The sequence below is a fragment of the Cervus canadensis genome, chromosome 26 (assembly GCF_019320065.1).
Source record: "Cervus canadensis isolate Bull #8, Minnesota chromosome 26, ASM1932006v1, whole genome shotgun sequence".
Lineage (NCBI taxonomy): Eukaryota > Metazoa > Chordata > Mammalia > Artiodactyla > Cervidae > Cervus > Cervus canadensis.
Window position 1 is genome coordinate 20525370 of NC_057411.1, and position 19621 is coordinate 20544990.

The following is a 19621-nucleotide window of genomic DNA, read 5'->3' on the forward strand; positions in this document are numbered from 1 at the left end:
AGAACAAGACAAAGAAGTCTACCATGCCACTCTAACTGAGCCCAGTATTAAAGACTTTAGCCAGAGCTATAATGCAAGAGAAAGCATCCGGATTGGAAAACAAAAGTAAAACTATCACTGTTCACAAATGACATTCATGATCTTTTACTTAGAAAGTCCTACAAAATCTATTTTTAAAAGCTATCAGAACTAATACATGAGTTCAACAAGATTGCAGGATAAAGATCAACATAAAAATATCAATTGTATTTCTATACATTTGCACTGATCAACACAAAAGTAATATTCAAAGAGCAATTCCATTCACAACAGCATCAAAAGGGATACTTAGGAATGAAATTAACAACAGAAAATATAAAACTTGTATTACAAAAACACTGTTGAGAGAAATTAAAAAAGATCTAGCTAACAGGAAAAACAAACCTGTTCATGAATCAATAGACACTATTAAGAGAGCAATAATCCTTAAACCAACAGATTCAAAGCAATCCATATCAGAATTCTGACATCTTTGCAGAAATTGACATGCTGATTCTAAGACTTATATGGAAATGCAAGACTCAGAATAGCCAAAATATTACTAAAAAAAGAAAACTCACACTTCCCGATTTCAAAACTTACCTCTAACCAATGGTTATCAAGACAGTGTGGTTCTAGAACAACTGATACATAGACAAAAGAATAAAATTGAAAATTCAGAAATAAGCCCATACATCTATGGTCAGTTGATCTACAAAAAGGGTTCTAAGACTATTCAATGGGGGGAAAGTTCTTTTCAACAAACAGTTATGGGACAACTGAATAGTCTCATGCAGAAGAACAGGGCTGGACTCTTTACAGCATATACAAAACTCAAACTAGATCAGAGAATTAAATTTAAGAGCTAAAACTACAAAACTCTTAGAAAAAAACATAGGGGTAAATCTTCATGAACTTGAATTGGACAAAGAATTTGTAGATATGACACCAAAATACCAACAGGAACAAAAGCAACCAGACAAAATAGATAAATGGGACTTTATCAAAATTAAAAACTTTTGTGCTTCTGGTAGTAGGAAAGCTTGTGTGTGTGTGTGTGTGTGTGTGTGTAGTATGTATAATATATATATTTTAGAAAATTTATGAATTTTTGCCAAACCAAAAAAATTTATGATATTTTGATTCCACTTGTTTGACTTTGTATGAATAGAATGCTAGATTTCTAATTTATATTCACTCAAAACTTTGATATAGTTCCATGTATTTTGACATCTAGTATTACTGCTACAAGTCTAGAAAATTTATTATCTTAAAAGTACAGATTTTGTTCAAATTCACAAAATTTTATGCCACTGCCCATTGTTTGTTTTCATATGTTATTCAAGGCTACACACTGTATTTAACTGCACTGAGTAGCTTCAGCTGTATGCAACAAATTCTGTTAAAATCTCTTTTCATTTTTATTCTATTACAAATATTTCCTAGCTTTCCTTGTTATGGCCTTTTAGATACACTCATCATTTAAAAGTGGCCATTTAATTTCCAAATACACGCGATTCTGTCTAAAGTATGAATGAATGAAAGTCGCTCAGCTGTGTCCGACTCTTTGCGATCCCATGGACTATGCAGTCCATGGAATTTTCCAAGCCAGAATACTGGAGTAGGTAGCCTTTCCCTTCTCCAGGGGATCTTCTCAACCCAAGGATCAAACCCAGGTCTCCTGCACTCCAGGCGGATTCTTTACCAGCTGAGCCACAAGGGAAACCCACAAGGGAAGGGAAGTTTAAAGTATCCTTAACATTAATTTCTCATTTTTATACTAATTTCCCATTCAAATGCTTTCTCCTCTGCAATCACCCTCTGTGTTTTTTCAGTCTAACTTTATTGAGGCTTTCAAGGGCTAAGTTGAAGATCTCTCTTGGTAAATGTTACACTGTACTTGTGACATCATACTTGAAGATATGTGGGTTATTATCAAGTATCTTTTGATATTGATTTCTAACATAATTCCACAGGAATAAAAGAACAGACTGTAAGATTTCAATAACTTTAGATCATGAAATTTTTGCACTTTGTTTTACATTCCTGGATATGTTCCTGTGTCTCCTAGTTTACAGCCTATAGGAACTTGAATAGAATTTGTATCCTGCTGTTGTGTCAAAATTGTATAAATCTTAATTATGTTGAATTGGTTCACAGTGGTTTTCAGGTCTACTATATCCTTCTACTTCTCTGTATACTCATTCTATTAATTTTTGAGTTTTTATTGAAATGCCAACTAAAAATCTTAATTTATCTACTTAAAAAAATTGTAATATATAGTGGAACTACATGTAACCTTGTTCTATACTTTCTAAGTTTTCTGTAAATGTGCTAGCATACTTCCATAAATTAAAAAATAAAAATTAAAAAGAAGAAAACAACTTTCATCCTTCAAAGAACACCATCAAGAAAATGAGACAACCCAAAGAATGAGAGATTATCAAATATCACTTATTTGAAAAGAGACTTATATCTGGAATAAAGACCTCTCAAGACAATTCAATTTAAAAAAAAGACAATCCAATTAAAAATCTGCAAAGGATCTTAGTCTTCACAGAATGAAAATAAAAATCACAATGAGATACAACTTCATACCAATTAGGATGGCTAGAATCAAAAAGCCAACAAATGTTGACAAGGATGTGGAGTCACTGAAGTCAACTGCTGATAGGAACATAAAATAGTGCAGATGCTTTGGAAAATGATCCTGCAGTTCCTCAAAGGATTAATGTAAAGTCATCATGTGACTCAGGCTTCTCTAGTGGCTCAGTAGTAAAGAATATGCCTGCAAGGCAGAAGACGTGAGTTCAATCCCTGGGTTGGGAAGATCCCCTGGAGAAGTAAATGACAACTCACTCCAGTATTCTTGCTTTCTTGATGGTGTTCTTTGAAGCACATTCTGTTATATTTTGATTATCCATTCATCCACTGCTGAACATCTGGGAAACTACCTTTTGACTATTATGAATAATGCTGATAAAAACATCTGTGTACAAGTGAAATTGCTGAGACATATGCTTATTGTTGTTTAGTTGCTAAGTCATGTCTGACTCTTTTGTGACCCCAGGCATTGTAGCCCACCAGGCTCCTCTGTCCACAGGATATCCCACTTTATGACATGTAAAATATCAAGACAATTACGTGTTTGGTCATCTACACGTAGTAAGTAGACTATACAAATGTCTCAAAGATCTTCCTTTCTATGAATCCAGATACCCAACAGGTTTCCTAAGCAGATACTGTAATAACTATCAACTCTGGATGTTTCTAAATAGTCCTGTTATGTGTAAGATAGGGATACTAGATCAAATTCAGAAACTCAACATAAAAACTTTATTTTTATACCTCATTATTTCTCTCAACCCATAGCTAAGGCTTATCTGCTTTGTTTAATAAAACAGTGATTTATTATTATTAAAACTTTATTATTATTAACACATTCAAGTAAAAACAACTGGGCTAATAAAAGACCTAGATACATTTATTTATCTTAAGTGTGCCTTCCTTACATGTAAAAAGAGCTAATACCTATCCTCTCAACTTCTCAAGATTCTTAACAAAAACCAAATAATATAAAGAATAGAAAAGAAAGTGAAAGTGAAGTCGGTCAGTCATGTCCAACTCTTTGCGACCCCATGGACTAATGTAGCCCACCAGGCTCCTCCATCCATGGGATTCTCCAGGCAAGAATACTGGAGTGGGTTGCCATTTCCTTCTCCAGGGGATCTTCCCGACCCAGGGATCGAACCCAGGTCTCCTGCATTGCAGGCAGACGCTTTAACCTCTGAGCCACCAGGGAAGCCCTGATATAAAGAATAAGCTACTACAAATATGGAAGTCTGACATAAGACAGAGGGAGCACTGCAAATCATTGGGGGCAGACGTACAACTCAGTGAACTACTTATAGACAGTATGCACCATAACACCATACAGTAATGTATTTTAGAGTATTCTATCATGTATTCACTACATCCCCAGCACCTGCAATTTCTCATACATAATATGCATTAAGTATTTTTTGAATGAATGAATAAGCAAATGCTATATCAAAAAGCAAAAATGCCTAAGAGCAGTATTTACTAGGTTGTCAGGACTGATGAGAATTCATTGAAAGCATCTAGTGAACACTTGATAACAATAAGCACTAAAATATGTTAACTATTATCATCTTATAGGAAAAGAATTAATGCATTTCCAATTACTAAAATTATATTAATCTCACTTCAAAAAAAGCAACTTGGACTTCCCTAGTGGTCCAGTGATTAAGAATCAGTCTGCCAAAGCAGGGGACAGGTTCAATCCCTGATTTGAGAAAACTCCACATGATGCAGGACAACTAAGACCGTGCAGCAGAACTACTGAGCCTGCGTTGCAGAACCCAAGAGCCACAACTGCTGAAGCCTGCTCACCCTGGACGAGGTGCTCTGCAACAAGAGAAGCCACCACAATGAGACATCTGTGCACGGCAACTGGAGAGTAGTTGTCCCTGCTTGCCGCAACTAGAAAAAGCCCACACACAGAACTAAAGACCCACCACAGCCAAGAATTAATTAATTAATTAAACAAAATAAAAAAGAAAGCAACTCAAACGATACACTGAAAAACAAGATGGGGACTTCCCTGGTGGTCCAGCAGTTAAGAATCCAACTTGCACTGCAGGGGATGTGGGTTCAATCCCTGGTTGCAGCACTAATATCCCACATCTTGCAGAGTAACTAAGCACAAGCACCATAGCTCTGAGCCCACGCACCACACCTAGAAAGTCTGTGCATCACAACTTTGACGCAAAGGAGACGTGACAAAACATCTCCTGTGCCACAGCTAAGACACAATGCAGCCAAATAAATAAATGTTTTTAAAAATTTAATTAAGATGATAAATTTTGTTATTTTTTATCACAATTTTAAAAAAGGGATTGTTGGGTGACAATAACACCTACCTTATTAAATTTATCACCATACCTTATGTGCTATATATTATTCCCCATTTTAATAAGAGTAAACAAATTTAGAGTACTATTTAGCCTGGGGGTCCACCCAGCTAATGGCACACCATGGATTTACTACCAGGTCTGTCAGACTGTAGACTCCTTTATGCTAATATTGCTTTCTATAAATGATTAAATAACAGAGACATTTATTAAGTGTCAAACAAAAATAATTACTTGTACATATAAGAGACATTACCCAAAAAAACAAACCAAAAAAAGAGACATTACCCAGAAGGATTAGGATTTTTCTTCTTAGCCAGGTCTGCTTCATTGCTTCCCAATGACTCATTCTGGGAACCACCAGAATCTTTAGCACGTAAAACCTTCTGTGCTCCTGAGCTGCCTTCATTAGCTCTCTTCTGCTTTTTAAATGGAACAGCTTTTTTTCCAATATTCTTAGATGATTGGTTTGTTTTTTCAGCAGGTGGTTTTTGTCTACTGTTATAATACACTGACAGTTCATTTCTTACTGAAGAATTGCTAGAAAAAGGACCTACAGGATTAAATGATAACATAAAGTGAGTATACGTTTGATTATCTGGCTCACTAAAATATCAATAATATTTATATTTTTCATGTAAACATATGCATGCACCCCAATTTCATAGTAATCTACATCTGTTTTCAAGTTAAATTCATAAACTATTCAGCTCTTCACTTTACAGATTGTTGTTGTTGTTAGTCACTAAGTCGTGTCTGACTCTTTCCCAAGGTCAGGGTCTTTTCCAATGAGTTGGCTCATCAGGTGGCCAAAGTACTAGAACTTCAACTTTAGCATCAATGAGTATTCGTGGTTGATTTCCTTTAGAATTGACTGGCTTGATCTGCTTGCAATTTACAGATACATGGACAAAATCTTTTAAATTGATCACAAGTTTTCAAAACCATCCTCTCTGGCTCTGCCCACTATTCTTCTTAACATCCTGGTATATCCCCAAGGTCCCAGTTTCATCTTCTCAGTCTCTGTGTACTTTCTTTGAAGGATCTATCTATACATAACTTTAATTACTATCTATATTCTGATATAATTATCTACATGCTGATATCTATAACATTGACCTACCACTCTCCCCCAAATCTGCCACTCTAGTTTTTTATTTCCTATCTTAATGAAAAGTGTCACTATCTCATATATATGAGTCATCTGAGACTCCTGCCCCCAACCACAAGGAATCCTAAATCCTGTCACTCTACTTTCTTGTAATGCTTCTCAAATCCTCTTCTTTTAAGCTCTGCTACCTGTCATTAGCAGGCACCTTTATCATTTCTTATCTGGATCATTAAAACAGCCTCTAAACTGATATCCTTTCTCTACCCTTGCATTCTTCGATCCATCCTTTACACCATTTTAAGAATCATCCTTAGAAAACACAAAATGAATCACTACAATCTGGTTAAAATTTTTTAGTGATTACCCATAGCTTAAGGATTAAGTTCAAATATGTTTAAGTCTAATTTATTACTACATCTAAGTGCTTTTTCATTAAGCATAACTCAACACTCTTCTCCAAATAGACAAATCAAAAAAAGGCAGCAGTACTGAACTATTTGTCTTTTTCCAAAGCACTGATCTTAAACAGTAGTCCCTAGACCAAAAAATCAGCATTACCTGGGAATCTGTTTGAAATGCAAATTCTCAGGCCTTAGGTCAGACCTACTAAATCAAAATTTTTAGAGTAAGATACTGTAATTTGTGTTTTAACAACTCCCCCAGATAATTTTGACAAAACAATTTTAAAAGGTTGAACTCTCAGCACCAAATCTCGACACGATACTTCTGCTTCAAGCATTCCGTCCTCTTTCCTCCCCACAGCCAATCCCTGAGCTTGCTCCTAATCATCCCATCTTCAGGAAGCCCAAGGCTAAATTAAGCAGCTCTTCTCAGTCCTTTGATAATGTTTATCATACATCTTGATACATGCGAAGAGCCAACTCATTGGAAAAGACCCCATTGCTGCGAAAGAGGGCAGGAGGAGAAGGAGGCAGAGTATGAAATGGTTGGATGGCATCATCAACTCAACAGAGACAAGTTTGAGCAAACTCTGGGAGACAGGGAAGGACAGGGAAGCCTGATATGCTGCAGTCCACGGGGTCACAAAGAGTCAGACACGAATGAGTGACTGAACAACAACATACAGCTCATTGTTTACTTACCACTCTCTTCCAGCAGACTGACAATCATTTAGACCAAGACCTAACTTTATATTCCTAATGTCTAACAGCAGGGGCAGGACTGTGGTAAAGCAAGAATAGCCTAGGGTGGTAAATAATTTTTCCCAGTTTAATTGATATACAACTGACAGATATCAGTTATATATCAATATATAACTGACATATATCATAACTGACTATGCAGGTTTAAGGTGCAAAACACAATAATCTTATATAGTATATACTGCAAAATAATTATCAGAGAGTACATCTTAAAAGTTCTCATAAAGAAAAAAATAAAAATTCTAACTAGGGTATAAAATTTAAGAAGGTGTTTACTCCAAGTTGGGCTTCCCTGATAGCTCAGTTGGTAAAGAATCTGCCTGCAACGTGGGATACCTGGGTTCATTCCCTGGGTTGGGAAGATCCCCTGGAGAAGGGAAAGGCTACCCACTCCTGTATTCTGGCCTGGAGAATTTCATGGACTGTATAGTCCATGGGGTCGCAAAGAGTCCGACACAATTGAGCGACTTTCACTTCACTTTACTCCAAGTCAGTCACACAGCCCTAAGGGCAAGTGTCTTCTTAAATTTCCCATTCTAGGTTGCTCATTTGCCTCACTGAGTCCTGGCCCAGCCTAACACCATTCCTGCCTCACCATGGGCACACAATAAATATTTCTTACGAACACTACAGGCAGATCAAGAGTAAAGAAATATGGGTTCTGTTGTTTCAAATTCTAGCACAAAGGTCTCTGACCTTAAGGGGAACTTATGCTGCTTTTCTATGCTTCAGACTTAGTTTGTTCTTCCATCAGATGAAGGACTTTGGACCAGGTGATCTGTAAGCATTCCTCCACTTTTGTGACTACCTACTTGATCCCAACATGTCTCAGGACTAATACATGTTTCAAGTCTTTTTTGGTAAATTATGGAGCTCAAGCATTTGTAAGATTTTTATTAGTCCATATAATTACACGTTCATTTACCATAGTACAGTTTCCAGCAACGTGGGGCAAAAAGATAAGTTCTCCAAAGTAGTAACAGTAGTATTTAACATTTTAATACTAAATATATGCCATTTAATACTTATAATTTAATGAGGTTAGAAGTAATGGTAGTCACATTTTAAAGAGTAAGAAACTAAACAAAGTAATCTACTCAAAGTTTACCTTCAACATTTATCCTCCCACCATCAACCCCACCAACCTACTTCTAAGTGTTGCCACATATTCTGCCTTTACCTTTTCACATGATAATGTCTTTGCTTCAATCTAGAGCTAACCCTTTTATTCTGGGGTAGCCCACACCCATTCCTTGCCTACACAAGGGCTGTGATCCTGTACCTTTTCACACAGTCGTTTTAAAAAGCAGATGAGCTGATATAATATCTTGCATATTAAAAAAGAGAGAGAGACCATCTCTTGACCCATCTGCCATACCCCTTTATTTTACTGTCTCTTTGGTCTCACTTCCAAACTCCCTTGAATCCACCTCAAACAGAGACATTTGGTCTCATCATTCTACAAAAATCAATTTTATCAAGGTGATAACAACCCCCAAAATCACACTGTCAATTCTTAGCTCTCATCTAATTCATGCCATGAGCAGTATTTAAAATAGTTCCTCACCTCATCCATGTATCTATACTGCTGGTCTTCCTTCTGTAGAATATAAGTCATATAACAGCAGCAATGTTTCATTTTTGGTTTTATTTTTCCACAGCTGTGTCCCTATACCTAGAATACTGTATATGATAAAGCTTCATGAATATCTATAATCAATTGATTTAATATTTCTATTGATGATCCAATTTAATTTTTTCCTCATGAGATTTTTCTCAAGCGAACAGGAATGTAAATCAAACACAGAGCCTCTGATAGAATGAATATGATTTAAATAAAAATACTTACTCTGCTCTGATTTTACCACCCACCAATTAGATGGGCGTCTAGAAATTCTTCGACTTCTTGTGACAGTTGAAGTTAATTCTTCAGGTTCAATTTTGTTCTTCTTGGATCCACTTGAAAAATGCTTCTTTTTGCATTCCTTATCTTTCTTCTGATTCTTTTTGTGAGGAATATTGGTGTTACCTTTCTTGGTTCCTAAAATAAAGAATAAAAATAAAAATCTACTGAACCAAAGAATATTCAGAAAACCACAGCCAAACAAACAAACAAACAAAAAATACCTCTCAATTATAGAAACTTCTTAAATTTATCCTATGGACTTCTTTTTTCTTCTATTTTTTTAAAGTCACACATTCTCAAAATCTACAACTTCCTCTCAGCTAAATGCAAACTTTGCACATTGCTTGATAAGCAACATATACTCCTGAGTCAAAAAGAAAAGTATAGTATGTAAAGGAAAAATGAAATATATGACTCCTTCCACTACTTAAGAAAGTCCCATGTAAGAAAAGGTTAACCACTGCTTTTCTGTTTTAAAATAATTCATGACTTTAGTCAATCTAATTTATGGAAGAGAATACTTAAAGGAAGTTTTCAATAAAGATATATTTTCTACCTGAAGGAAAAAAGAATGTTTCTTTGAATAGAATTTAAAGAGGAAAAAGAATTTAAAACAAGAATGAATATGGAAAGTAACAAAAAGTTAAAGGTGTCAATAGCAGTTTCATTTTACTACAAAAGCAGGTAGAGAAGAAAAGATCTAACAAAAGGGACAGATGAATTGTAGTTTTGTTCTTGAGACTGACAACCAGGAAGAAGGGGAAATCAGAAATACAGGCTATTTGAATACAAATATTGCATCTATAACAAAACGTGTACAACCACCAACATGAGTTTAACAATGGAAAATTCTTTTTTCAGAAAGAGAATTAAAACATTAGATGTTATATAATGAAAAATTTTCTTGACCACCAAGTCAATCAAGAAACCTGCATTTTTAAGTTTCTGACACAAATATTTCTATGAGATCCAAAGAAATTAAAATCATTATCAAATAGGAAACTCATATAGTAAATAAACTGCATAAAAGTATATAAGATCAGGGGAAGTGGCCAGATGGCAGAATAGGAATATCCTGAGCTAACCTCCTCCCACAGGCATACTAAAACTACAACTACTATTTACAGAGCAAATATTGATGAGAACAATTTGAAGGCTAGCAGAAAAGACCTTCTACAACTAAAGACATGAAGAGCCACAAGACAGGCAGGAAAGGAAGAGACAAGAGACAACCAAGACCCACGGTGGGAAACCTACACAGAAGAATAATTACGACTGCATGGCTCTCCTCAGGAAGCCACATGGTGTGAGACCCACGCTGGGCTCCCCTGCGTAGGATTCCTGCACCAGGAAGAAAAGCCCCCTAAAGTTTGACTTTGAAGGCTAGTGAGGCTTACTTTCAGGAGAATCTGAGGGCTATAGTAAATACAGATGCCACTCTTAATAGGAAAAGGCATTGTAATTAAAATGGCAAAATCTCAAACACTCCAAGGCCCAAGGCAGAAGTAGCAGTTTGGAAGGAGCCTGGGTCAAAACCACTTGCTGATCTCGGAGAGCCTCCCAGAGAGGCATGTAGTAAGTGGAGCTCACTGGGGACCCAGATGCTGGTTGCAGTCATTGTTCTACCACAAGGACACTGCTGTCGGCAACCACAATTTTGGAATCTTCTATCTAGATTACTAGAGCTTCCCAGTGGTCAGTGGTAAAGAAACCGCTTGCCAATGCAGGAGACGTGGGTTCGATCCCTGGGACAGACAGATCCCCTGGAGAAGGAAATGGCAACCAGTATTGGCAACTCCAGTATTCTTGCCTGGGAAATCCCATGGGCAGAGGAGCCTGCAGGGCTGTAGTCCACAGGCTCACAAAATAGTCAGATACGACACAGCGACTATTACTAAAACAGCAGCATCTAGCTTACTAATGCCAGAACCCCCTCCACCCACAGGAGGTCAGCATCAGTCCTGGGACAACCCAGGCCAAGAAGCCAACCTAGTTGGGACCCAGCCCTACTTATCAATGGGCCAGGACTAGCCTCTGGACCCCTGGAACCCCACGGCCAACCATCAGGATCAGTCCTACCCACTATCAGTCTGACACCAGCTCCAGGAATCCCAGGGCCTTGTAGCCAGAAATCCCAGGATCCAGCTCTGCCCACCATTCTGCTGGTGAATTTACACCAGCTCCAAAACACTCTGGACCTCACAGCCACCGGTGTTAAGGAACAGGTCCTGCCCACAAGCAGGCAACATCAACTCCAGACCACAGCCCTGCCCACCAGCAGGCCAACACTAGCTCCCAGACCGCAGGCACCACCCCCAGACACCCCAGGACCTGGCTGAGCCCGCCAGTAGCAGCCTCCACACGATGCAAGGCCAAAGAACTGAGTGGGGTACAAGCCTTCCTACCAGCACTTTAAGTCATCTTTATTACCTACAGCATATAACACTGTTTGGTATACAAGCTCTCAAACAGACACCAAAATAACAAGTTCAGGTGAAAGCCTATATTTCACTAGGCAATGATACTGATAAAACTGCTACCAAGCATGAGCAATTTTAGATACTACCTAAATTTTGATACTTAAAATGTGGCTCACATCAACTACACTAGCATCACCTGGGATAGACTGTTTAGAACAACAGAATCTTGAGTCCCACCCCAGACCCACTAAATCATTTATTAATCAATATTTTAACAAGACCCTCAGTGAATTCAAATGCACATGCAAATATGAAAAACTCTATTCTAGATGCTTTATTAGGAAGTAGAGGGATAGAGGATAAAATGAGTGAAATTCTGTCATGAAACCTTATAGCAACATCACTCTGTGATTCTATTTTCAGAAAGTTATAGGTTTTGGCAATACTTTAAATTCGGAATGAAGAGAACTGATTGATACTGATAAAGAGAACTGATCCACGCTTATAAAGGAGTAAAAGAAGACTGTTTGCCTTAATTATACCATTGTTGTTCAGTTGCTAAGTCATGCCCACCTCTTTGGGACCTCACGGGCTGCAGCACGCCAGGCTTCCCTGTCCTTTGTAATCTCCTGGAATTTGCTCAAACTCACGTCCATTGAGTCAGTGATGCCATTCAACTATCTCATCCTCTGCCACCCACCTCTCCTCCTGCCCTCAATCTTTGCCAGTGTCAGGGTCTTTCACAGCATCAGTCTTTTTCAGTGAGTTGACTCTTCTCATAGGGGGCCAAAGTACTGGAGCATCAGCTTCCACATCAGTCCTTCCAATGAATATTCAGGGTTATTGCCTTTAGGACTGACTCATTTGATCTCCTGGCAGTCCACGAGACTCTCAAGAGTCTTCTCCAGCACCACAGTTCAAAGGCATCAATTCTTCAGTGCTCAGCCTTTTTTATTGTTCATCTCTCACGCCCATACATGACTACTGGAAAAACTATAGCTTTCATTATATGGACCTGGATGTTGGCAACTTATCTCTGGTTCTTCTGCCTTTACTAAATCCAGCTTGTACAACAGGAAGGTCTCAGTTCACATACTGTTGAAGCCTAGCTTGAAGGATTTTGAGCATTACCTTGCTAGCATGTGAAATGAGCACAATTCTATGGCAGTTTGAATATTCTTTGGCATTGCCTTTCTTTGAGATTGGAATGAAATCTGATCTCTTCCAGTCCTGTGGCCATTGCTGATTTTCCAAATTTGATGGCATACTGAGTGCAACACTTTATCATCATCTTTTAGCAACTAAAATAGCTCAGCTGGAATTCCAATACCTCCACTAGCTTTGTTCATAATAAATGCTTCTTAAGGCCCACTTGACTTCACTTGACTCCACACACCAAGATGTCTGGCTCTGGGTGAGTGACTGCACCATCATGGTTTTCCAGGTCATTAAGACCTTTTTTGTATAGTTCTTCTGTGTATTCTTGCCACCTCTTCTTAATCTCTTCTCCTTATGTTTGGTCCTTGCCACTTCTGTATTTACACTGTTCCATAATTATACTGGATCAGGCACAAAAATTTTTATTAAAAAAAATTAGAAAGAATCTACTGTACCAATATTGTGCTTAGTAAGAGTATCAACCAATACTTTCAAGATGACAAGAATAGGAAACACTACAAGCTACCACAAAGTAAAAACCTGTAAATAAATAACATATTTTAGGGAGTAGATATAGAAAATAATAAAGGGTCAATTAACAAAACACCAAAGCAAGAATGAGAACTTTCAACATAGTTGTCACTATTTGAAAAATTATTTGCACAACAGCAAGAATTTTCACTGATGAGCATCATTTTCCAGCCCTCAAGATTTCCATCCACATCTCTCTTCTCTAACTCCTTTTATTTATGTCTTTCCTTCTTGTTTTTCCCTTATGCTTCTCAAAAATATCCTCAGGAACTGCTTCAATAAATGAGAGGTGCTCATGATGACATAGATTATTGTCCATATTCATTGAATTGATTCAAAAAAAGAAAAAACACCAATGTGAACAATGATTTAAAGCAAAAGAATATGAAGAGGAAAATGCTACCATCAAAGATTTATTCAGACATGATATAAAAAAAAAAATCATACAAAGTAAAAAAGAAACCAATTAAGAACACCATTTTGGAATTCAGCTCCAGATCAAGAAAGATTAGAGAGTGAATGACATAAAAAGGAATGTATACAGAACATTAAGCTGATATATGAAACATCTGGTAATATGAAAAGAGGTAACTTAGAACTGTCGGGACACAAGTCATAAGCAGGGCAATAGCTAGAGAAAAAAAGTGACTACTGTAGAAAATTTTGCATATTTACATGTACAGGAACAGGATTCTGAAGATGGGGCATGTTCAGATAAACATAGCAAGAGTATTCATCCAAAATAGAGCGATATTTCTGTCACTGCTGATAATATATTCCAGTGAGCCACAGAAATGCTACAGCAAAGTGGTTTTAGGAACAGGAAAGATATAGTTCCTATTCTCCTGGAGCTTTCAGTCCAGACTCTATAGTACAAGACAAATTCAGTATTTTCTTATTATGTTTGAAAATGAAGAGTGCTTTGGAGCAGATGTAGGAACATACAGGGTAAGTGATAATACTCAAGGAAAGTAATATTTAAACTTATTACACAGCTTGGTAGGGAACCCAGAGTATATTTTCTTTTCTTTTCTTTTTAAATTTTATTTTCTAAGTAAAAGGAAGAGCATACAAAAAGACCCACAGCTGAGAAAGTGGTCTGTTCATGGAACTGGAAAAAATTCATTATAAACCAGTCCAGGAGATAAATCTGGAGAGGAAAGAAAAGCAAGGGTACGTACATAGAATGCTAAAATAATCTAAGAAAGAGGTTAATGTAACTTGGCCAAAGGGGGTAGCTGTAGCAATGGAGGGAAATAATAGATTTGAAAGCTACTAAGGAAGAAGTCAAAAGACTTATTGACTTTATACAGTTTGCCAGGTAAAGAAAACTGTAGTTAAAGATGAATCAGATTTCTTTCTTATTATATCTCTGCTTATGAAGATACTGAAAACTAGCAGAGGAAGAAGTTGGGAGGAATTTAGTTTCCAATATGTTGAGTCTGAGAAGCCTATGGGACAACAAAAGTAGAAAAGTTAATTTGCTCAATCCAAGTCATCAGTTTAGGCATTACAATTATGTCAAGTGCCTTGTGAATCAATGGAAAATTATTTTCAGAATTAGAATTATCTCCATATTTTTAGTCTTTGAAAATGATATGGTTGGTAGAATAATGACTTCCTAATTCACCTGCCCTAATCACAAAATCTGTGAAAATGTTACATTACATGGCAAGAAAGTTTAGAGACATGATTAAGGCAATAAACCCTAAAATAAGGAGATTACCCTGGATTATCCCAGGATAACTGGCTGAATCCAATTACAATGAGAAGGCTGGCATTGCTGGTTTTGAGACTGTAAGAGGACAGCCATAATTTAAGGAATACAGGCGATTTCAGGAAGGTAGAAAAAGCAAGGCAACAGATCTTCTTCTAGAACAACCAAAAAGGAACAAAAACCTTGTAAACACCTGGATTTTGACCCAGTAAAATCCATTTCAGACTCCTGACTCACAGAATGGGAAGATAATGTTTGTTGTTTTAAACCACTAAGTATGTAGTAAGTTGTTCTGAGAGCAAAAGAAAATTAAGGCAGAATGTTATATTAGTTAACCAATCTAGATAAATACAAGTTTTATATACACTAAAACCAGTGTACAAAATATAGCAGGTACTCAATACAGGTTTAACATTTATAATTTAGGAGAGTATCGTCCAAGTACACTTTCTTGATGCAATGTTTTTTACTAAGAAATTATAAATACACACCTTTCAAATTTTGTGAATTTATATTCTACTAGTTTTAAGAAATATGCTTTCTTATAATGTTAACTATCACCTTCACTTTAGTCAAATTCTCCATACAGTGTTTTCTTAAAATGACCAAATGCTGATTAGAAACTGAAGGAAACAAAAAAATAAAGAATTATTCAAATAAAAAGAATATGGTACATGTCTAACACTTATAAGAGATCCATTAAATAGGTCATTTTTCCTTCTATTGTAAGCAGCACTTGTCAAATATGCAAAGGCATACATAGGCAAAACTGAAGTCTGACAACTATTATTTCAGGTGATATAAAGTCTATGTTATAGACAATACAAAAAGAAAGCTAAAATAACTGAGTGTATGCATGAGCTTAGTCGTGTCCAACTCTTTGCAACCCCATGGACTGTAGCCCGCCAGGCTTCTCTGTCCATGGGATTTCCCAGGTAAGAATACTGGAGTGGTTTGTCATGCCCTCCTCCAGGGGATCTTCCTGGCCCAGGGATGGAACCCTTGTCTCCTGCACTGCCAGGCCGAGTCTTTACCACTGAGCCACCAGTGATAACTATATTACAGAGGATTAAAAAAAAAAAAAGATTAGGACAAATATTGAGCTTTTAATATACTCTCTCTTTCCTCTATATTAACAACAGAGTTAGAAAATCCAGGCACAAAAACAATTCCACTTAAGCATTAAAAATTTTTACCTTTTCAAAACTTTTTGATGTAACAAAAAATATGGGCTCTAGGTTGAAATAGATCTTAAGACTAATATTTAACTTCTTTTGAGTGTTATCTCTTATTGGATAGGACTGTCAAGGATTAAGCTGTATTTCATACATACAAAGTGCAAATAAATCTGGTAAGTGTTTTCTAGTCCATTAACTATTCTGGAGAAAGTTCTTTCTGTAATATATTTTCTCTCTAGTACAGAAAAAGTGATACACTTCATCCATTTACAATCAAAATTCTTCAAAGAAGTGGGCACAAAGGGAACATACCTCAGCATAATAAAGGCCATATATGACATATATGACAAAGCCACAGGTAACATCATACTCAACGGTGAAAAGCTGAAAACATTCTCTAAGACCAGGAATGGTGAAAAGCTGAAAACATTTCCTCTAAGACCAACTCTCACCACTTTTGTTCAACACAGCTTTGGAAGTCTTAGCCACAGCAATCAGGGAAGGAAAAGAAACAAAAGAAGTCCAAATTGGAAAGGAAGAAATAAAACTGTCACTGTCTGCAGATGACAAGATACTATTAGGTTGGTGCAAAAGTAACTGCGGTTTTTGCATTGTTGAAATTTGCTATTTGATATTAGAATATAGTCTTAAACATATTTATGTTATATATCATTTTAATGCACACTTCTATGCTTTTTTTTTTTTTTTTTTATTAGTTGCTGATTATATTATATAAATAGACTATGGAAATGATGTTAGACAAAAAGCAAATTCAAGCAATTTTCTTATTCAAGTTCCAAATGGGTTGCAAAGCAGCAGAGACTACTTGCAACATCCACAACATATTTGGCCCAGGAACTGCTAATGAACATACAGTGAGATGGTGGCTCAAGAAATTTGGCAAAGGAGATGAGAGTCTTGAAGATGAGGAACACAGTGGCCAGACGTCAGAAGTTGACAATGACCAATCATCGAAGCTGATTCTCATACAACTACACGAGAAGTTGCCAAAGAACTCAACGTTGACCCCTCTACGATCACTTGACATTTGAAGCAAATTGAAAAGGTGCAAAAGGTCAATAAATGGGTGCCTCCCAAGCTGACTGAAAAGAAAAAAAAAATCATGCTTTAAAGCATTATCTTCTCTTATTCTACACAATAATGAACCTTCTCAATCAGATTGTGACATGTGACGAAAAGTAGATTTTCTACAACAACCGGCAACAAACAGCTCAGTGACTGGACCAAGAAGCTCCAAAGCACTTCCCAAAGTGAAACGTGTACCAAAAAAAAGATCATGGTCCATGTTTGGTAGTCTGCTGCCTGTCTGATCCACTACAGCTTTCTGAAGCCTGACAAAATCGATATATCTGAGAAGTATACTCAACAAATCGATGAGATATACAGAAAACTGCAATGCCTGCTGCTAGCATTAGTCAACAGGAAGGGTCCAGTGCTTCTCTACAACAGTGCCTGACCTCACATTACACAACTAACAATTCAAAAGTTGAATGAATTAGGCTACAAAGTTTTGCCTCATCTGCCATATTCAGCTGACCTCTTGCCAACCAACTATCACTTCTTCAAGCATCTCAACAACTTTTTCCAGGGAAAAACCTTCCACAACCAGCAAGAGGCAGAAAATGCTTTTCAAGAGTTTATCAAATCCTGAAGCAGTGACTTTTTTTTTTCTTTCTTGAAATACAGAATTTTATTTAGAAACTGTTTAAAGTAGAAAAACTCCCTGTCAAGAAAGACCAGGTGGAGAATGGGTTCCCAATAAAATGGAATTTTAGGACAATGAAAGTCTAAAAGGCCACGAAAGAGAAATAGCACCACTGTTATTTGAACAATGGCTAGTTACTTGCATTTTTTGGCATTGTTATTCACTGAATCTGAGTTTTCCTCTGAATTCCACATACAGCATGCACTACACAACAGTTTTATCCTAAAATACCTGCTTGCTACACACATTTCAGGACAAGCTACCACCAGAAACAAATCTATACAAATACATCAGGGGCTAAACAATCTCAGCAGTGGGTGACACAAATTTGTAGAATTCTGCCAATTAAAGGAACTGAGTCAGCTGTGAGCAAAGTAAATGAGGGAGTTAACGAATAAAATGTTTTAAATATTAATAATTAACTCAGACATGGTACTATATTTTCTGCAAAATAAAATTAACATTTGGTAACATGCTAACATCCTTATCTCCAAAGAGATTAGCGCACTGGTAAAGTATTCTGATAAAAGTGGAGGGCTACGGACAGCAGGTACCAAAACACCCAGTCTTACAGATCCCAAGAGAGCGGTGGCCCTCACTGATCATTCCCTTTGCAAAGGTCCAGAAAGAACTTGCAGCATGATCAACTACCGCTGAACTTTCTCTAAGCAGCAAATTTTAAGGAGCCAAACAGGAGTCCCCAGTGGGCAAGGGGAGCAGAGAAGAGAAACATGTTAAATGCAAACTTAAAACAGAGTAAAACAGGACACAACCCTCATTCAAATCCCAGAGATGCAGGCAAGTCCCCAAAAGTAAATGTTAGGTTTAGTTTAAAAACTGGACACATCTCATTTCCCCCCACCCCCCCCTCCAAAAACAACGATACATAGAATTATCAGGGATAACTGGAAAAATCACCAAAGAAATGCTCAATGAAAATCAAGCTCTTCCAACCAAATGTTAGGCCTGAAACACATCCTATATTCATCCAGGCAACAAAGCCTCTTGCCAAAGCATGGATTTTTTAGCTACAGGAATAAAACTTATTACTCACTGGCAAAAAAGTATTGACTGTAATGATCCCTATTTTGATTAATAAAGATGTGTTTGAGCCTTGTTGTAATGATTTAAAATTCACAGTTCAAAACTGCAATTATGTTTGCACCAACCAAATACAGATAGAAAATCCTAAAGATGCTACTAGAAAATTATGAGAAGTCTTCAGTGAAAAACAAAATTTGCAGGATACAAAATTAACATACAAATCTGTTGCATTTCTATACACTAACAACAAAAGATTAGAAAGAGAAATTAAGGACAATCCCATTCACCACTGCATCAAATGTAAAATACTTAAACCACTTAAGGAGGCAGAAGACCTGTACTCCAAAACTATAAGATGCTAACGAAAGAAATCAAAGATGACACAAACAGATGGAAAGATATATCATGCTCTTGAAATGGAAAAATCAGATTTCTCACAATGACTATCCTACCCAAGCAATCTGCAGATGCAATACAATCCCTATTAAATCACCAATGGCATTTTTTGCAGAACTAGAACAAAAACACTTTAAATTTGCATGGAAACACAGAAGACTGTGAATTGGCAAAACAATCCTGAAAAAGAAAAACAGAGCTGGAGGAATCAGTTGCCCCGACTTCAGACTATACTACAAAGCTACAGCAATCAAAACAGTACGGTATTGAAACAAAAACAGGCATACAGATCAAAGGATCAGGATAGAAAGTCTAGAAA

General features: G+C 36.8%; 1 protein-coding gene across 3 annotated transcripts in view; it reads right to left on the reverse strand.

Moving 5' to 3' along the window:
- CENPC (centromere protein C) overlaps positions 1-19621 on the reverse strand; it is a 69881-nt gene that overhangs the window by 15423 nt on the left and 34837 nt on the right. For all 3 annotated transcript variants that reach the window (XR_006265657.1, XM_043447958.1, XM_043447956.1), the window contains exons 9-10: positions 9076-9267; positions 5241-5505 (exon numbers count right to left, since the gene is read on the reverse strand). Coding sequence is in view for 2 of the 3 variants with exons in the window: in XM_043447958.1 (XP_043303893.1) it covers positions 5241-5505; positions 9076-9267 (457 nt within the window). In the remaining variant the exon portion in view is untranslated. The remainder of the gene's footprint in view (positions 1-5240; positions 5506-9075; positions 9268-19621) is intronic.